Source organism: Miscanthus floridulus, chromosome 19 (genome assembly GCF_019320115.1).
Source record: "Miscanthus floridulus cultivar M001 chromosome 19, ASM1932011v1, whole genome shotgun sequence".
In the NCBI taxonomy this organism is placed as follows: domain Eukaryota; kingdom Viridiplantae; phylum Streptophyta; class Magnoliopsida; order Poales; family Poaceae; genus Miscanthus; species Miscanthus floridulus.
The window spans coordinates 67,766,458-67,787,139 of NC_089598.1; the positions used below are offsets into that span (position 1 = coordinate 67,766,458).

General features: G+C 41.6%; 2 protein-coding genes and 1 non-coding gene across 3 annotated transcripts; 1 reads left to right on the forward strand and 2 right to left on the reverse strand.

The window, feature by feature from the left end:
- Positions 1–3,417: 3,417 nt before the first annotated feature.
- On the forward strand, positions 3,418–3,521 carry LOC136530066 (small nucleolar RNA R71). Its single transcript, XR_010777573.1, has one exon. It is a non-coding gene; the product is annotated as a small nucleolar RNA R71 (small nucleolar RNA).
- A 13,011-nt stretch (positions 3,522–16,532) lies between these two features.
- On the reverse strand, positions 16,533–17,004 carry LOC136526144 (RING-H2 finger protein ATL57-like). Its single transcript, XM_066518905.1, has 2 exons — positions 16,939–17,004; positions 16,533–16,892 (listed from the first exon to the last, which is right to left on the reverse strand). Exons 1-2 carry the CDS (start codon positions 17,002–17,004, stop codon positions 16,533–16,535), a joined length of 426 nt encoding a protein of 141 aa, XP_066375002.1.
- A 1,694-nt stretch (positions 17,005–18,698) lies between these two features.
- On the reverse strand, positions 18,699–19,178 carry LOC136526145 (RING-H2 finger protein ATL39-like). Its single transcript, XM_066518906.1, has one exon. The coding sequence runs from the start codon at positions 19,176–19,178 to the stop codon at positions 18,699–18,701; it is 480 nt and encodes a 159-aa protein (XP_066375003.1).
- Positions 19,179–20,682: the final 1,504 nt, after the last annotated feature.

The following is a 20,682-nucleotide window of genomic DNA, read 5'->3' on the forward strand; positions in this document are numbered from 1 at the left end:
TGTAACAGGGTAGTTATAAAGGTGGTTTTCGGGTTTGTCAGGAAACATGCTATGAGACATAGACAATCAAGATGGAATTTGCCCCTCTCTATATGAGAGAGATATCACTGGATCACTCTAATGATTAGATCAAGAAATGCATGGCCGTGCTTGGGTTAAGTGTTAACCTATGAGTTGGACCAAATATCATGAGGCAAGGGAATAACAAGTATGTGGTTTTGTGGTGGTTCGTCTGATATGATCTTTGCGTACACATAGGAGTTGACATGCCTTGCTAGAGGCCTCTATCAACTAATGGCCGAGTAGGAGTACTCGGGCCATGTTTATGTGTGCGTGAACCCATAGGGTCGCACGCTTAAGGGGCTGGAAGCCTAATTCGGATTGGATCCGAGTTAGACAAGGCTTAGGGTTACTAATGGGCCTCCAACTCGGGAGCTCATTAGGGACGCCTATAAGTATGTGGGGTGGGCAATGGGGCTAAGCAATCCATGCCTTTTGGCAGCCGCCGCCGCCCATCCTACGCCCGCGCCTGCTGCTCCTCGTGGACCTAGCAGTCTAGAGGCACAACGCTTCCTCCCTATATGTGTGGATACCTCGGAGGTGCTGCATCTGGAGCACAAGGACGAACCGCACGAAGGGGACGGACGGATGGACGACCTCGCAACTGCACAGCACTGCTACGACGCGTTCGACTACATCGAGTCGCTTCCGCTGCACCTGCGCGTCTAGTGGTAATCCCGTGATCTATAACTAGCAGAAGATCCTAGTTTATGAGGTCAAAATTTTTGTTTTCCGGCTAGCGTAGCATCCTCATAACCCTACACTTACAAGTGTTCTTACCAAAGCAACAGGCGGTGCAATCGGTCAGTGACTGTAATACCGTTGTAGCTTGAGTGTAACAGTTGCAAGGCGAACCTGTACTTGGTTAGAAGAAAGTGGAGCTTGGACAGGCACAATATAGTAGCAAGGAATAGCAATATTCGCAACTGAATAGCAAAGCTGAATAAGTATCCCGAGTACTTGTCTTAGTTGCTAGCCTACTCACGTTCCAAGTACCAGATGTATCAAGTGATGTGAACAGCAGGAATATGATTAGGAACAAGGTAGAAATCAGCACACGCAAACACAGCTCAAATGGCGCTCTCTATGTGCTCCTCTAGATATTGTTCCACTTTTGCCCCTCTCTTTTTCCTCTATTTTTGGGTTGTCATTGTTTTTTGGGGATTCTTTGACTTTTTCTTTTTATTTTTTTGATATTTTTTTCACTTAGGAGCACAAAAGAAGTAACCATAGAAAATATGATCTTAAACAAGTGAAAGGCGTGGCCTGTGGAAAATTCAGAAGTCGTGCTCGAAATCGACAAAAAGCTTGTGACCACGAAAAGAGGATCTTGTGACCAGTTTTAGGCCAAAATATAATTTTCCAAACCCGACAAGGTGGGGGACGAACAGATCCAAAAAACATTTCTAATCGATTTTGATATATGGAACGTCGAAATCCGAGTTCGTATGCGAAAACTATACCAGTTTTAAGAACTGACTCCGAATTAGAGGACAAAATGGGAACAATGCGCGCAAAATTGGTCACGGCAGCAAGGATTTGATGGAAATAGTAAAGACAAGTGTAACAAATTAGATGGCGTGGACTAGGGTTTGATGGATACAAAGGAAACACAGCAAGACTTGAAGGTGTTCATGGATTATGATGAAAAACAAAGGGAAAAACACAAACTGGACTAAAAAATGATCTAAAACAAGCAACCAGAACTTGCCCTAGGACACGAACTCAACAACGCGAGATAGAGACGAAATTGCACGGTACAACGAGGCTATAGGACAGGGAATATGTGGTGGTGTATATTTTTTTGGCTTTTTGTGGACTCTAGGTAATGCAAAAATAGTAACAATCTAAAGGGGAAAACAAAGTTATACCTAACGGGCAACAAGGTCTCTGATACCACTTGATATAGACTAGGCCTGATTTTCTAAAAGGTATGATAGCGTCGATTGGTGGAGACTCGACATTCACAATGTAGGCTTCGAACCAAGACTGATTCGGACCCCCACAACCGTTACACCACTGATTCGTTGGTTATCAACCACGCGAACGCGGTTGACCTCGCCGAGAAGGCTTTCTTGCAAGCGAATCGAGAACACAAGCAAGAACGGAATGAACGCAATCTGAAATTGCAAATAAATATGAGGCTTGTGATAACGAGAAGGAGTTCAAGTCTTTATTCGAAAGGACTAATCACCACAGGCAAACAAGATCAAGAACTGGGGCCCTGGTTCAATGCAAACAGCCTTGGCAGCACAGTTGTAGCAAAACGATGTCTGTTTCACGAGGAAATCAAGAACAAAACAAAACCCCAAACCCTAAGGAGAGCGAAGGCTACTAATTATAGACTCTTGGGCATCACCCCCTAGACACGCCCTCTAATGGGCTCAAACACGATACATGGTCCAACGGACCAAAAGACGGTGTCACAACACCCCGGTAGATTCTGGATGCTAACTTGTTTTCATGATTCCCGTTGATTCTGAAGGTCTTTTGATATGAGACCACATGGATTGGCTTCCTGGATCGCTCTTCTTTTCCGACAAGGTATAGTCTATCCACCTTCCAGTCGATGGTTGTATACAGTAGTATGCTGCATTATGAATATCGACAAGATTTGCAGTTTTTAGATCTTCCGGTTGCCCCAGAATATTACCTTTGTCGGACAGAGGAATAGCAGTAGCCAGTTGAGCTATTTGTGATTCTATCATTTTATTAAAGCAATGCTGGTTCTTAATGGCAGAAGCAAAGCTATCCATTCTATTATTTATGTTCTCTAGAATTTTATCATTAGTAGCTACCTTTCTAGATAATCCCTCCATAAGTTTAGATTGGCCTGCAATAAATTCTCTCAAGGATGGTTGATTGAAAATATTAAAATTATTACCTTGATAGTTATCTTGATAATTACTTTGGTAGTTTGGTCTCTGTTGTTGATTCCATCCTTGATTCTGTTGAGGACAAGAGTAGTTGTTGTTGACAAAGTTCACATCCTCATGGGTTTCAGGGCAATTGCTCCCTGAATGTCTAGTGTTTCCACACTCTTCACATGTCATGTAGGAATCATGAATGTGCATGACTTCTTGCTTCTCATTGGCTCAATCTTTGAGCTTTTTTATCATTAGGTCCATCTTGGTAGACAGCATGTCTACCTCCTTGAGTTGATGCATACCTACCCCTCTCTTGTGGGTCTAAAGACGTTCTTCATTCCAACTTTGGTTGGAGGCCATCTTCTCCACAAGAGCCGTTGTAGCTGAAATTGTGAGTGACAGGAATGCACCTCCAGCAGTAGCATCCATAGTCTCACGGGTACTGTTGGTCAGCCCATGGTAGAAAGTCTACATGAGTAGCCAATTCTCCATCCCATGACGGGGACATTCAGATATGTAATCTTGAAAGTGTTCCCATGCCTCAGGGATAGATTCATAATGTTGTTGCTAAAAGCTTGAGATTCTCCCACGCATAGCATTGGTCTTGCCTATGAAAAAGAACTTTGCTAGAAAAGCAGTGGAGCAGTTATCCCATGTAGTATTTCTATCTTTGTTGGCATAGAACCATTGCTTTGCCTTCCCCAAGAGTGAGAATGGGAAGAGACAAAGTAATATGGCATCTTGGGTTACTCCTTTGATCATGAAAGTGCTACAGATCTCTAGGAAGTGTTGGAGATGTACACTCGCATATTCATGTGCCTTTCCACAAAACTGGCTTGCTTGCACCATGTTGATGAGGGCTGTCTTGAGCTCGAATCCATTGTCTCCAACATTGACTATTGGTCCAGTACGGATGTTGGCTGTAGTTAGAGCAGAGAATTCATGAAGAGTCTTGTTAGCCATGGCTTCAAATTCTGGTGTTAAGCTTCGCCTTATCTGGTTGTCTTCCGATTCTAAAGCTGGGACTTTCTTGAGTTTAGCTCTAGTCCTCCTAATTAATGCTTCTATATCATCAACGTAGTTTGTCGGAAGGTCAAAACCGGTCATACATTACCCTGCATAAGATATAAAAGTAGAGAAAATAAGGGAAAACCTATTTGAGTAGAGGTCAATGGTTATTTCGATCACATCAATAAGTATAAGTTTATCAATACTTCCTCTTCCTAGCTACCTTCCCCGGCAACAGCGCTAGAAATGCTTATTGGTATTTATAACTTGTCAATTATTTTAGCAGCAACTATTTGAGTAATTTGAGTTTCTATCATTTTATTTAAACTCAGTTGGTTTTTAACAGAGGAGGTTAAATTTTCAAGTTTTGAATTTATGTATTCAAACATTTTAACATTATACATTAGCTTTTTAGTGAAATTTTCATTAATTTTTGCTTGACCTAAAACTAGGTCTTTCAAGGAGGGTTGATTTGAATTGAAAGTCAAATTATAATTATTATTACCTCCTTGTGGGCGGGATTGATTGTTCCACCCATTGTTATTACCTTGTAGAAACCCGTTGTTTATGTATGATGCTTCTTCATGGGTCTTGGGGCAGTCATTCCCCGAGTGTTCGACTTCTCCATAGACTTCGCAAGTCATTTGCAAGTCCATGGCCTTGATGGTGCCCTTCATTGCCTCCTTGTCAGCAGCACGCTCGTCATGTCTTTTCAACAATAAATTCATTTTTGCGGCAAGTGTTGGTATTTATTAACTTATCACTTGTTTTAGTAGCCACCTATTATAAACCTATATCTCCTAACATTACTTTACTAGGTTGTCATCCCTATTGATGATGCCAGATATGCTTGTTGGTACTACATAGCATTACTACAAGAATAATACTAAGCAGTTCTTTATCATTTTATTTGACTAGATAGAATATATAAATATATGAATGAAAAGGATCTGCAAGCACACAGATAATATACCATTGTAGCACTTCACCCGAGAGTATTCTAGGTATCGTTATTTATATTTTTACCACAGGGAAGGTCTAGCATGGACATGTATTGATAACTTATACTATTGATAGAGAAGTAAACAATAACCAATATTCTACTCATAATAGGAGTAAGTAATAGAATAAGATATATATATATATATATGATAAGTATTGATCAATGATAATGATAAATCACATAGAGTATTCCTTTGTATGTTATTAGCATGGTGAGGTAGAATATTAGAGGAATAATTCCTAAGTCATTCTTAATTACAAGTCAAATCATACATTGATTAGTGCAATTATACCTAGTAATCATTGCTAAGATCATCGTCATATCTACACATAAGGGATATTACTAAGAAAGATTAAGAACAGAGCTTGTCTTCCTTCGTAACCGCATCCTACATGCACCTACATTTGGGAAGTGAACTACAAATGACTCAACGGGAGTGTCACGTCATGATCTGCCACATGACCAAGAATATAGGGTGTATCCACAGGTAAACAACGTATAAGCACCACGCTTACACAATATCGACCACCCACCCATGAATCCTTAGAGTGAGCGCTATATGAACTTATGCATGAACATGGTGATAATCCAACTAGATGTCACCTTTTCTTCCAAGAAGATATTACTTCCATGCTCCACAATGGATAACTCTAGATAACACTTTAGGTAATTCAACTCACGCTTCCTTAGGCAACTTAATGAACAAGCCACTACTTTTCTTCTCATATAAGGACACATCCCACACCTTTACAAGATGCATCATTGTAGATATAAAGCTCTTGTCCTAATTTGGCAAAGCTAATACATAGGTTTTACTTCAACCTTTTTTTTCTTTACTCCTTCCAATACTTAGCCGAGGTCTCTTGATCCCATCTAACTTAAAAGCTTCTCCGATAGCTTTATCAACATCTTGGTGGTCTTGGATAAACTTCCCTGGAACCTTTAATCAAACCTCATTGAGACTCGGAGTTTCTCTCACATCTTTGGGTACCACCACGCTTCCGCTGCACAATCTAGAACGTAGGACACTTCATCTTGCCAATTCTTCAACTTGGCTACCCCCCTTAAGAAAAGATCAATAGGGTAGCTTGCAGCTTCTTCTAGATGGATTAACTAGCATACGGACATCCTGACATCGCAAAGAAACTCTCGTGTAGGGGCAAGAACAAGAAATCTGGAATTTCCTCACGAGTAGAAAAACAGCAGTGCGGTAAAACAGCTGTAACTTTCATTCTGTTAATCCAATGAAGTTGAAGCTTATTCCGTTGGAAAGCTTATGAAATTCTCCACAACTTTCTTATAGAACACTTTCCCAAATTCTGCAGTTCACTTGGTCTAAAACAGTGCACAAGAGAAACTGTTCTAGATTCCAAACAGCACAGATGCATCGCCTTGTGATTTTCGTATCTCCATAACCAAAATAGCTATCAGGCTAATTCTTGCGCTCAGAGGAATATATCGAAGTCTACTATTGTCCAGAATTTTCTCATGATTTCTGATCATCCAAAATCAGTGATATAAGCCAAAGAGTGCTGGCTACTCCAAAACAACAGGATAAGGAGAACAGAAGAAAACCATATCCCAACTATTTATTTCACCAATCCTTATACCTTAGGCCTATAAACTAAATGATATTGTGGGAACACCCAACAAGATCATTGCAATCATTACAAAGATCCAAAACAAGCATAAACATAATGATAATTCAACGAAGCAATAAAGGTGCACAACTCAATCATTGACTCAACTTGCGATACTATCGTTCTCATTATACTAGGGGTAACAATATTAAGACTCATCTTTAGATTATGCAAGAAGGTGATAAGGAACAGTTCTAAAAGCATATCAAACCAAGGAGTGAAGATAAGAACAAAGACTTTAAAATAAGCACCAAGGTAGAGATGAAAAGCAAGGGTAGGGATATAGTAGAGAAGAAAATATCAAGGTTTATAGAACAAGGGTTTTTATAGCAACTTCTAAACCTTAAAACGACATGTTTCTACTAGGCTTGCGTCCTACAGTCAGCATTGCTCTAATACCACTTTGTCGCACCCGGTTTTAAGAACAAAACCAGATACACACCATATGTGAGCCCAGGATGTCAAATCTCACATATAGCTACAAATAAGGGTAATATCATAAGACAATGCTTATTACATAGCGTATTAGTATAAAGAATATAACCTTAGATAACAAATAGCGGAAAGACAACTCCGACCTTTGGGTGATGACTCCAATTCTATAGGGACAACTGATTGGTTGATCACAAGACTAATTTCTCCAAACTCTAGCAATCTGGTACTCATCCGGGATTTTTATCCAAATAATTGAAAAAATAAAGCAAGCATAAGTACATGTCGTACTCAACAAATATAACATGGGGTTCATGAAGCACAAAAGGCTGACACTAGTTTAACTGCGATTAGCTTTTATTGAGTCATGGTTTTAGCAATTGAATAGCACCAAGTTTATCACAAGCCCATAAACACATGATCAGGTAAACATGAATAATGAATAGCATAAACATTAATCATTAGTGAGCATCTTCATCATCAGTATCATCAATGTTCATCATCTATTTAGTAAATGTTCCAAGGCCGCTCGTGACCGTGAGAACGACTGATATACTAGTTTTACACTCTACAGAGGTTTATACACTTTCACTGTGAGTCGTGATTTACCCTTTTGCCTGAGGTAGCTAATCTCTTGACCCACTTCCAAGGAAGGTCGGTAGGGTTCACTATGAAGCCTTTCAAAGGTTTGTCGAACAAGTTAGGGCCATTAGATTCACTCGGCAAATAGATGTAGAGCCCCCCTTCCCGATGGCACAATGATGCATAGCCTATACACAAGGGGACAGAGGCTGCACTATACCCGATTCATCAAGCCATTCTTACACCAATAAAGGTAACCACTAAAAAGCTAGAAAAGGTCCTTATACTGAGGTAAATCCAGAGCCATGTAGCCCTCACAGTTGTACTGTAAGTCCTGGATGATCACTTATAGATAAGTCCTTAGGGAGAGGAATCTAGAGCACCATATAAACAACCCAATGCTCTAGCCCCCTTGTTCCATGTTGCTAAAAAGCATCTTTTAGTATTTATTGCATATACCATTAGTCAACTCACAAGATCATGGTCTTTAATTGAGCACTAGAATCATACTACCCAATGCAATACCCCATAGGTAACAAGGTATAAGGTAACAAAACACTAGGAAATCCTTAGTGGCAGTCAAGGTAGACACATGTAGTATGAATTAAATGATTAAAGGTGTATAGGACAACAAGGAAGATCCCATGCTATATTGCCTTAAAACTCAGATCCTTCTTCTACTGAATTGTAACCTCCAAAGGACTTCTTCTAGATCACCAACTTCTTTTATATCACCAACGCAAAGCTCACCGACTGGACAAGATCATAAAGCACCACACAAGCATCCATGCAATCATACATGAAGCAAACAATAGATCTAGATTAGAACAATACACCAAACATAAAATCAAGATGAAAAGTTTGTAAAGCGAATCTACGTCTTGCTATGAGCACACAGACGTGAAAAACACGCTAATCGGAGCTACGGTGAAAAAGATACAACTACCAAGAGATTTGCTTTATACGTGGAAAAGAAAACTATAGGCTTCATTTATTTTAACTATATAAATTCATATATATATATAAGATATTTTATAAATATTATAAATTGAGTTAAGTCAAATTTAGATTTGAATTATAAAACTAAAGTAAAACAAATCATATTTTATTTATAAAATCCAGTTGCCTAATTATTATTCAAGTTAGAGTTTAAACCATGAAATTTCAGAAATAGTGACATGATAAACATTGTTACTAACGCATAGATCTCGGTGCAATGAATCTAGCACAACTTGAACGGGTCAATTCGGAGCTAAAACGTAGAAGATATGAATTAAACAAAATTTTCTTTAATAAAATAATAGATTAAATCTAACCTCAAATTTTAAAAGTTAAAAACATATCTAACAGTAGTATGAACATGTAGACAATGTAAATACGAACCTAACGCAATTTGAACGGGTCAAATCAGAGTTAAAGCGGAGATTTCATGGCTAAAACAAGATTAGTGGCAAAACTGTAACTAGGTGAAAACGTATTTTGGATCTAAACCGAAGAAACTACGCTTTCCAAAGAAGAAGACGTAATCTATGATTGCGCTTTGGACTGCGGGTTAAGATTCAATTAATTGTAAGGGGGTTTTTGCAAAAGCGCCAGCAAAGGGGAACGTTCTAATCTGAGCTCTTGATCTCCAGATGGATGGCCGAGAGTGAAAGGGGAAGATGAGGTCGCCGGTGTGGAGAGGATGGAGGCAGCTCGGCGGCGTCAAGCTCCATGCGGCAGAATCCAGGCGATGGGACTACGACTCAGTATAGGTGGTGGCTAGCGCTCTTGGGTTCGGGGAAAGCGGCGCTTGTGCGGCTGCTATTTAGGAGGGGTAAAGGCGTGGCGCGCAAGGCAACAGCGGAGGACGAGGGCAGCGTGGACTCCCGGGCGACGTCGGTGGAGTCTGAGTGGATCACGAGGTAGAAGGAAGACCTGATGAGTGGGGCCGGGCTGGGCCGACCGACTGGGCCTGCTGCGGCAGAGCTACTGGGCCAAACGCGGGGAGGAGGAGCTGGGCCTGCGCGCTAGCTTGGGCCAAGCGGGAAGGAAGGGAGCTGGGTCGGGCGCCAAGGGAGAAAGGAGAGAGCGCCCTAGGCCAGTTCGGGAAAGGCCCGAGGGAGAAAGAGTGAGGCTGGGCCTTTTGGCCAAAGGAGAGAGAGGGAGCATTTTCTTTTTTAATTTCTTTTCAAATCAAATCAAATATGAACCAAATCAAATTTGAACATGGTTTAAAATTCATTTTTGAATTCGAATAAAAATGAACAATTTTGGGTAAGTTCCCAAAAATAAATTTTACAACTTTAAAAATACTTTTATTTTTAAATTATCTTTTTCTTTCTTTTCTTTTTCTTCAAAGCCATTTTCAAATTTATTTTCCAAAAGCATTTTGAATGTTTTCAATTTGAATCAGATCCACACAACTCAAAGAAACAAATGCACCGGCATGTATGCACAAACATGTTGCTACCTTATGATGAATTTTAATTTAATGAAATTTTTTATTTTCTGATATTTCATGAGGACAAAATTTAGAAATAAATCATTTTAAACCTATTTTCAAAAGAGGCAAATTTTAGGGTGTTACAATAATGAAGAACATAAATGTGATGAATATTAATATTTTCATAACAATTGTAGCAAGCATATAAAAGTAATGAAGATACAAAAGAGAGGGGTATAAAGATTATACCAAACCACGCTCTTGCCACGATCAGGAATCCATGCAAAACATGCTTGCCTCCCTCTAGACCTAGCCTAACTAGCTATGCCCTAGAATTGATGGAGCTCTAAGGATGATTAGGGTTTCTGTCTTCTAAAATGACTTATCTATGTATGCCATAGGGGGTGGTAGGGGCTGGTATATATAGGACAGAGTATCCAACGTGAGCCCTTGAATCAAACTGACTTAAAGGACGGCATAGATGTAACCTAGGAGGCGGTGGAGTGCCGACATTGCGACGCGGAGGCTAGCAGGTGAGCCCAGGGGCCGGGCGACCTGCAAGTGGGGCTGGCCAGCCCCACCTGGTAGCCACTCAGGCTTTACCTTAGTGTGGAGTCCTCTCGAGTCTTCTAAAGTCTTCTGGTGTCCGTTTCGCTATGGATAAGCGCGATTAAATCTGACGTGTAGGTCCACCTTGACGGTATTTTGGATAAACTCTGCAGAAAATACAAATTCACCAAAACTCATCGAATTTGTTAGTTTAAACCCCTAGACCTTCATTGTTGATTATATTTATGCCTTATATATGTTATATTGATGGTTTATAATGGTTGTTAACTACCATCAACAGCAAGCATATCCGCCTCCTTCACGATATGCATGCCTTTTTGTTGTTTTCGTTCTTCCCTCAGCTTTGATTGGCCACCATCTTTCAATGAGAGCCATGGCTCCATCGATGTTTAGGGAAAGGAACGCTCCTCTACCAGTGGCATCTACGTGCCCCTTCAACATGGGCATAAGCTACTCGTAGAAGTTCTAGAGCACAAGCTAGTTCTCCATCCCGTGGTGCGGCCAGGATTGGATGCAATCCTACAGCCTCCCCCACGCCTCGGGGATGGATTCCATTGAAGTTTGCTGGAAGTTTGAAATTTTCCCCCTTAGGGCAATGGTTTTTCCCATGGTAAAAACTTCATGAGGAATACCGTGGAACATTTGTCCCATGTATTGACAGCTTCCTTCTCTTTGTAGAACCACTATTTTGCCTTCCGCGCGAGGGAGAAGGGAAACAGACGGAGCCTTATGCTAGCTGGTGCGATGTCATTGATGACAATGGTGTCGCACAGCTCCAGGAAGTATTGCAAGTGTGCACTTGCGTCCTCGCTAGGCAAACCACAGAATTGGTTTGCCTGCACCATCATAATCAGGCCAGTGCATAGCTCAAAGTTTCCAGCGCCCGTGTTGACAGTGGGCCCAATGGGCATGTTGGCAACAGCGGGGGTGGAGTAGTTGAAGAGTGTCTTTGCCATAGCAGTAGTAGCGAATGGTGCGGGGGTGACTGGTTCTCTTGCTAGTGGAGTAGCGAAGGAAAAAGCGGTACGAGACCTATTCTTCCTTAGGAGCGCCTTCGGATTTTCTGTGTAATTATCCGGTCGGTAAAAACCACTCATACACTATCCTATTTTCATCCACACCAGGAAGAAAACAAAAAGAATTAACCTGCATAAACTATGGCTACTATTACATGCATGTGATCATGATCATGGCCTACTAGATTCTTTAACCTATGCCCTCCCCGGCAACGACGCCAGAAATGCTTGTTGGCATTTCTTAGCGCGATCACCAAGTATGGAGGTTTCAAGTCCATCCCCATTAATGGTGCTAGGAATGCCTATTGGTATTTTTTAGCACCATCACTAAGATTGAGTTAACCTTAGCGACGCCACCAAGAAACACCAACTACGATAGTTCTTAACGATTACAGAAAATATCCACAAGCGCATGGATCTATTGTTGTAGCATTTCACCTGAAAGTATTCAGGGTATCATTATTTATATTTTCCCAAAGGAGAGCAAGGTATAAGAGTCTAGCATGAGCATGAATAGGATTACCTACATGCATTAGTAAACCAATAGTTCATGTCAGGTGTAAAAACGGTATTTCAAGGATAGTGGACACACACTTGGGCCAACCTCAAGGATAAAAGGAAAACAAAGAATAAAAGGATGTTCCAAAGTGGAGCAGGCATGTTCTAATATAGCCATGCAAAGAACAGTTGATGATCATACAACATACATGATTAGATCTAGAACTAAGTGTAAGATAGGTCGGGAGGCCACTGAGTACTGGTCTGCCAGCAACCTCTTGGACAATTTAGACTCCTACAGCCTACCTGAACGTGGGAGATTACAAGGGATGGATAGGGTTGTCACCACTTGCCACCTACCCCTCAACCGGAGAGTAGGAAATATATTCACCTATCTCTCCATACCCAAGCACCATGCTCACATACACAGAAACTATGCAAATCCCCCTAGTCCCTAACCCTATAGATCAATAGGTAAAGGACTTGGGCACACCCGAAGGCACGATGAACCGCCACCTCAGCTCTACTTCTACTCATATAAGTCATACGAATGGTTAAGCATAAAGTTGAACATGTTAAGATCATAACATACAAACTATATGCTAGTTCATATGTAAGATTATAACATGAAAACTATAGTCTAGTTCATATGCACTACTATATTGAAGATATGAGAACAAGGCTATGGAAGAACTCTTCATAGTATTCATACCAAAGTTACTCTTCTTCCAAGAAGCCAAGCTCTCTAAGGTAGCTCTTGCTAGCTCCAAACCACTACTAAAAGCTAAAAGAGTACAAGAGTGTGGTAATGATGTAGAGGCTCCAAATGTTGATTGTTTTGGAGAGGAGCACTACCCCCTTATTTATACATGTTGATGGTCGGTTTGGGGGGGAATAGGAAACCATGCTGAACCGATGTTGCATGATGACTGCAGAAGATGGGCCTAGAAGGCGGTGATGGGGGTGTGGGCGCACCCCTGGTGCGGCCGCACCAGGGCTAGCCCCCCTCACCACTGACTTCATGTTGCGGGCTGCTGCCTAGGCCTAGATCATCCCCATGTCACTGCTTGGCCCAGATTTGGCATGAAGGGGAGCTTCTCCATGTATTCCCCTTGCGCATTTCTGCATTACGCTTTCCGCTTTGTGTCTTTGTTTTGTTTTCCACTTGAATTCGAATGAGTCCGGCAAAATAATAATCTTGCAATACAAGTGGAACTAGGTTATTAGTAAAAGCATATGTATATAAGTTTGCTTAATTTCTCCTGTTTTGGATATTAATTGGCAGTCGGAATTGATTGTTAGTGACCGCCAACAGAGGCCCATTCGGTTTCTCCTTCATCGTGGACTCTCTACCACCTCTGAGGATCAATCTCCACCGTGTATGAAGGTCGGATTGAAATCGGTTCATCCAACGGTGATAGAGGGAGTTGGCGTGGATCAATGACATGGTGATTTCTTGCCCTCTACTCCACCTTGGCCTATATAAGGACGCCTAGACCCCCTCCAGGAGACACACATCTGCACACCCTACGCTCTAGAGCTTCATAATTTCATACACCTTGTAGTAGTGTCCCTCTAGATGATTCTCATCTAGTTGTAAAATAGAAAATAGGGACAGAGAAGAGGAGAGAGCTAAGGAGGAGCCGGATCTGTTGGATTTTCCTCGACTTTGTACTTTACAGATCTGACTTATCTTTGAGTAATCTGCAGGCTCTTTAATTTTTAATCCTAAGTTCTTTATTTACTTAGTTTTAGCATTTACTCTAGCCTTTGCAAAACTAGAGTAGTAACCAATAGAATAGGCGAGGTGCTTAGTCTTGAGATTACCTAGAATTGCAACCATCCCTACGGATCGTTGAGGTAGCCCCAGGTGGTGACAACCCTGATGGCCGACGTAGTCCACCACGTTCGGGTTGGTGTTTGTAGGACCGTAGTCGGAACTTCCTAGTCCATTTCTCATCTTAGTCTGAGGCTAGTGTTCTAATGTCCTGAAGTAAGTAAACCATGAAGTAACATTGATTCTTAGATCAACTAAAGAAACCTTAGGAAATTCCTCTGTACCCACAAAAACATACATTACCTACATATATCTTTATCCTTGGATGACCTTGATTCTTGATTAGTACACTTCGTGTTCCCTATGGAAATCGATACATTGGAATACTCCCAGGTGAAAGCTACAACGGTATCCGTACCCTTGCGGATTTATCTATTTACGTTAAAAAGTACCAACAATCACACTTTGTTCATAGCAGCAAATAAAAGATATCAGTGAAGGCCAAATGGAACTACTGCCTTGAAGCAGAAATTGAGTTTTAAGCCCGATAGAGTTATATTGCCCTTGGGAGTGAAGGGTACGACTAGTTCACCAGAGATGATCACCATGATGAGTCAATTTTGTTCATGAAGATGTTTTTCGTCAGCAAGATTTACAAAAAAGGGGCATATATTTATAGCTAAAATTGTCAAAAGACATAATAAACTCCACCATTGTGTTCCTCTTGTCGAGAGGATCCCAAAACATGTATGGATTGTCCCATTCGGAGTTTGAATGAAGAAAAGAGGATTTTAGATACTGATGAATACAGAAAAACAGGCTTAACCGAATTCTAGAACAAGCTAAGCTGGGTTTCCCAGGAAAATAGGCTAAGCCGGTTTTGTAATCCGGCTAAGCCAGTTCGGATGGGCCAGCTCTGAACAAAGTTGTATTTTGGACTGCTTTGCAAGTAATTCCGCCCCCTCGTGTGATAAGACCACCTCCTCCTTATAAATATAAGGGACACGGCCGGTTGAGGTGCCCAACACACATTATCGACAAAAACTCAATTTACTCTCTAGTCTCTGCCCTAAGCTCTTCCAACCTCCATATCCTTGTTCATTGCTTTGTGATGTCTTTGGCCAAATAGGGTCCCTCCTGGGTGAGAACTTCAACGGTTCCTTTGTTAGTTTGCCCAGAAACTAGTTGCTCTTCGTCACGTAAGCACGATTGGTTACCCTTTGCTGGTTTGCTTATAAACCTAGCCACTCTTGACCGAGAAAGTGTGATAATTACTACCCTCAGTCGTTCCTAGGCAAAACCCGAGAAAACCAGCTAGGCCATTTCCCAAACCCGGTTAGGCTGGTTTTGGTAGAATCACGCCGCCTCGGTCTATTTGTGACCAGTGTGATCTAGCACTTGTGGTGTATGACCGATCTTTCCATGGACAAGTTTAAATCCTTGGCTTATTTACAGGGATACTGGTATTTTTTGATTTATTCCAAAATTTAGTGACATTAAGTTATTATTTTCGATGATGTGATGTACAAAGTTATTTTCGTGGTAGATGACTTGCTTATGAACAAGGAAATATATATGGTGACTTCATTAATCTTGATATCTGCCAACTCGGTGTTCCAAATTTGCTAGTAGAGGTAGCATGTATTTGCATGATTCCTAGCAGAAATGTGTCAAAATGTTTGAACGCCTGTGTCTATACTGTGATTAAAAAGACCACATCCGCAAAAATTGCATTATTTTGTCTTTTTTTTCAAAAAGCCAACGACAAAAAATACCGGGCACATATTAATAGAGAAGAAACATTTTACAATAATTAAAAACAACACCCTTAGAAAAGAGGCAACAACGAAACTACCACATCTTAAGAAATATAAAACCAGTGGTCCTCAGAAGCATCCTTCTTAAATGCCATGCTCTATGTCACATAGGACAAGTGGTGCAAACTAGGAGGGGGAGTACGTTTTCTGCAGCAATGGCACTAAGAAGGGAAATGACATCCACAGATGTTGTCAATGTTAACGGGAGAACCAAGGTTTTTCAACCAAACTTCTAGAGGGTAAGTAGAGCTCACAATAATGCTTCCGACTACAAACATGTCACCATTGTTGGCCAAAGCCAAGGACCTAGCACGGATTTGGCTCAACAATCCCCGCACCCAAGCCCAAACTAGCTAGCCACATTGTGGATGACCATGGCAATCGAAACCAACTGGAGATTGTTGCTACAACGACGAGGTCACAGACATAGGTGAGCTATCACCGCCATGCCAACCCATAGCGGCCACCTCCGATCCGTCCTACATGGCATCGACCATCATGGGAAGCCACATCATGTTAATATTGTACCATGCAAAGAGTGCCATGACGTTGTATATCGTGGCCCCTCAAGCTAGCATCGAAGCACAAGTTGCCGTCCGCAACAAGCCGCCATCTGTTGGTTGTCGCAGTGGTAGTGATACCACGGTATGCATGGCAAAATTGCATTTATATATTTACAAATACTCTTCCTGTTCGATTAGAACGCTTCACACCAAAAAGGTAAAAAAAACTCTTCCAGAAATGTACAGTGCCCTCTATTTTGTAGGCACCAAATTAAAGCACCACCACCATTAGATTGGGACACCTGATCATAATAAAGTCCCAAACATCCCAAATCTATTCTGCCCGAACCATAATTTGAGCGGCCACCGGCAGCGCGGTATTCACCGGTGACCGGCACACCGGGCAGGTGATGCGCGATCTCAGCCACGCATCGATACACCCCTCGTGGAACAGATGCATGCACGCAGGAAGCTGCTTGACCACCTCCCCGCGCTGCAGCTCTCCGAGGCAGACCGCACACTCGTCACGGCCGGCCTTCTTGTGGTACACGTACGCCGGGAGGGCCGCGATCGCGGAGGCACCAAGGCCGTTACAGTGGACAAACACCCGGTTGTGCTTGCGGCTCGGCATGCGACGGTCCTGGCTCCATCTCCGGTGCCGCCGGCTGCTGCACTTGCACCGGGAGGCTCCTGCCTGCGTTGTTGTCACCTATGTGGTCGATGAGGAACGGCCAGTGGACGCAAAGGAGAACGGAGACGAAGACGAGGATACTGAGGCCCCAACGCGCGCCGATGACATACAGCATCAAGCCGGCGAACATGCAGAGTGGGACACGATGCACGCCATCCTGACAAAGAGCGCACCCCTACCTCCTAAGAAGAACATCGTGCACGGTGAGTGCGGGCTTAATGAATGGTAACTATATCCGAAAGAGAATGCTTTATTTGAGGATAATTATTGATGTGAGGAACAGCCAGTCTTTCTAGGGAGAGTTCGTCGTTAGTAACAAGAGAAATGCCTCGAGGTTTACAGATACCCGTCTTAGTTTTCTCTTGCAGCAATTTTGATTGGCCAGCGAGACAATATATCTACTAGGTAGATAGTAGTCAGCATGTGGATCAGCAAAATTGTACGTGACCCCATCTTAATGTTAATATATTGGTGGCCTTCATATACCTCAGACAGGATTGACAAAAACATATATGGCAGAAATTCTTATACATATTGTGTAACCCTCTAAGTGGCATCTAAATTACCGACATTTGCTATTATAATGACCCTATAAATTTGCATATCAACTATATATCTACCTATGCCAGTATGAAAGATAATGCATAGTAACCTACTTCCTCCATCCCAAATTATAAGTCGTTTGACTTTTTTTACCTCAAGTTTGACCACTCGTCTTATTCAAAAAATTTGTACAAATATAGTCATATTTAAGTCATTCTTGAAGAACTTATATTAACAAAATATGCCACGACAAAAGAAGTGATATTTTGCATAAATTTTTGAATAAGACGAGTGGTCAAACTTGGTGTCAAAAAAGTCAAACGACTTACAATTTGGGATGGAGGAAGTATGTCACAATCACATACAAAATATATGTTTTCTCATCCTATATCTCCGAACAAATGTGCAATAATAGAAAACATGGTAACATGTGAGGCAATATAAAATGAGATATTAAATTGTACAAAATTCTCTTGGAGTCAAATGTGCCAATGTTATTTTATTCTCTATACCCCGAACAAACAATATATATTTGGTTACAAAACAGCATATCTTGTGGTTGTCCTGTTTTGTAGAGAAAGAAGTGTTGAATAATAAGAAGCCTGACAATAAAGATCTCTATAGTTGAGTAATGTTGCATGTACAGTGGGTAGATCTTTATTTTCACGCCGTATGGGTAGGAGATTATCTCAGGTCTTTAATTTGTGACCTTAATTTTTGCAACTTCATCTGGATAAGAGAATATATTTTACCACCCTGCGTAGTGAAGTTTTTTGAGCTCTTGAGTTTTGGTGGATTTTTCGTGGCAACCGGCAGCATACTCGCTCCGGAACAAACTGCATTTAGATCCTCTCTTTCACTGACAATCCGCAACCGGCAGCATACTCTTCAACTACAAACACTGCTCCCCAAAAAGAGCCGCAGATTGAATTAAATGGCCGGCAACAAAATAGCTAGAGCAAGCCCAATAATACAGCCAAATATTAACTATTAGACAAGTTTTAAGAGTCAAGCTATACAATAGTGATCTCTTATTTGTCTATAGGAAACTTTTTTATTGTTAAGTTTACTCATGTCCCAACTCATATTTTCTAATCCTCCACACATTTACTTAATGTATGGACCCACCACTGCATATGCATCTATGCTCAGCTTATTGATTGCATGGGTCAAGCTCTCCTCTTTTCTCTCCTCCACATCAACATTTGCTTGGCTATAAACCAATTATTATACTCGCTCTTATAGGATTACAGCAAAATCCGTAGTTCAACGACTGTCCTGATGGCGCACATGGATCTCCACGCTCGCCGGCGCAGCCGCCACGATGACAGGACTACGGCACACCGGGCACGTCCGGTGAGACCACAGCCACAGGTCGATGCACCCTTCGTGGAACAGGTGCGTGCACATGGGTAGCTGCTTCACCGTCTCCTTTGGCTTCATCTCGCTGAGGCAGATAGAGCACTCGTCACTGCCGCCGCCGCTCTTCTTCTCGTACTTGTACACTGGGACACTGGCGATGGCAGACGCGCCAAGCCCGAGGGCCGACGACTCCTGTGGAGGAGCGGCCATGGACTCAGCAGCTGGCTGTTGCCTCATGCGGTCGCATAGTCCGATGACGAGGAGGAAGGCGACCAGGAGGACGGTGACGCGGGCCATGACGTCCCAAGAGGCGCCAACCAGGGACAGCACCACGATAGTTACCAACAACGGAGGGAGGACGATCATGGCGAGCTTGAGCGGCATGGCGTATGTACGATCAATTGAAGGCTTGAAGCTGATTGAACTCTGCTGGCCCCAGCTTCTGATAAAGGCATGTTAGTGTCGATTAGTTCGCTAGGAGCGGAACTCTAGATTGCCTCAGTTACAAGTGTGACAGCCTGTTAACAGTCAGATTTGACTCATCGCTCATCGGTGCTGACAAGCTCCCTCCTTGTAATTTACGTGCTTCGTTTTCTCCAATATATAGCGCACGATTTTACTGTACTTTAGGCGCCTACACCGGCCATACCGATGTAGCCACATGTGGCAATGTCTGCACTTACTAGGATTTGCAACTGGCCATTTTTCTTTTAAAAGTTTAAATGGGTTACAATAATTTCATATCAGCGCGCTCTGGGATTAAATTATAATTCAATTGAACTAGGCTGTGTACTGGGTTGGGTATCAAATGTTTCAATTGGCATTGACAATGAAGTTTCATCAACATAGATATCATGTGTGTCCAAATTTCTTCTCTAGAAGCCATGGCAATATGTTCACCTTAATTTGACAAAGAAACATATTGAAATTGACATAGCAAATATGGAACATAAATTAAAACAAGATGCCAAAGATAATTTATTGGAGGCAAATTGATTCCCTATTTTAATCTTTGTGTGGTAAACAATCAATACAATATTACTACACCAGATTAATGCATCATTGTCGGGTCTAAATTTGGCATCACTATCCAAATGGTTCCGGCCGGGAGTAATGGCCTAATGGGTAGTGATAGGCTTGCCTATCGTTGCTGGTTATTCACATGTCAATGATATCATGCTATGACTTCCGGGTCTAGCCCAAAAAAGGCAGTGATAAAAAATGTGTTTGCAAGATTCAAATTGAGGAATTCAACACTCTCTCAAGCATCCATACCATCTGAGGTGCATAACACTTATTATATATATAACTGATGCTATTGTTTTAACTACACATTTACAAATCTTATATTTATACAATTGACACTCTAAACGATCTCAAATGAAAAACTTGTTAACTACAAAGTTATAGGTCTCGTCGAGTTGCTGTTAACTTTTTCTCCATTTGACATTTGTCAACCATCTCAAATCCAATCCGAGAACATAAATTGAATATTTAGAGATATAAACCATCTGAAATTAAAAAGTTATCAACCACAAGCTTTCATCTCTTTGAACTCTACAATTTTGGTATAAAGTCTATCTTGACCTAACTTCACATGAAAAAGTTATGATTTTTTTGTGAAAAAAGCCTATCACTGCCTGTTGCAACCATGAACTGGCCGTGATAGTTAAATTTTCATTGCCAGCTCATGGTTGTCATTGCTAGTTATAGCCATGAATCGACAGTGAAAGCCCACCTACCACTGCCGGTTGTACGACTATCACTATGGGTCGAACCGACAGTGATACATTATCATTATTGATTCCAAAAACAACCGGCAGTGATAGTCCAACAATGATTGCCTGTTCGGTGGTAGTGTATACAATTAATATAATGCCTATGATGA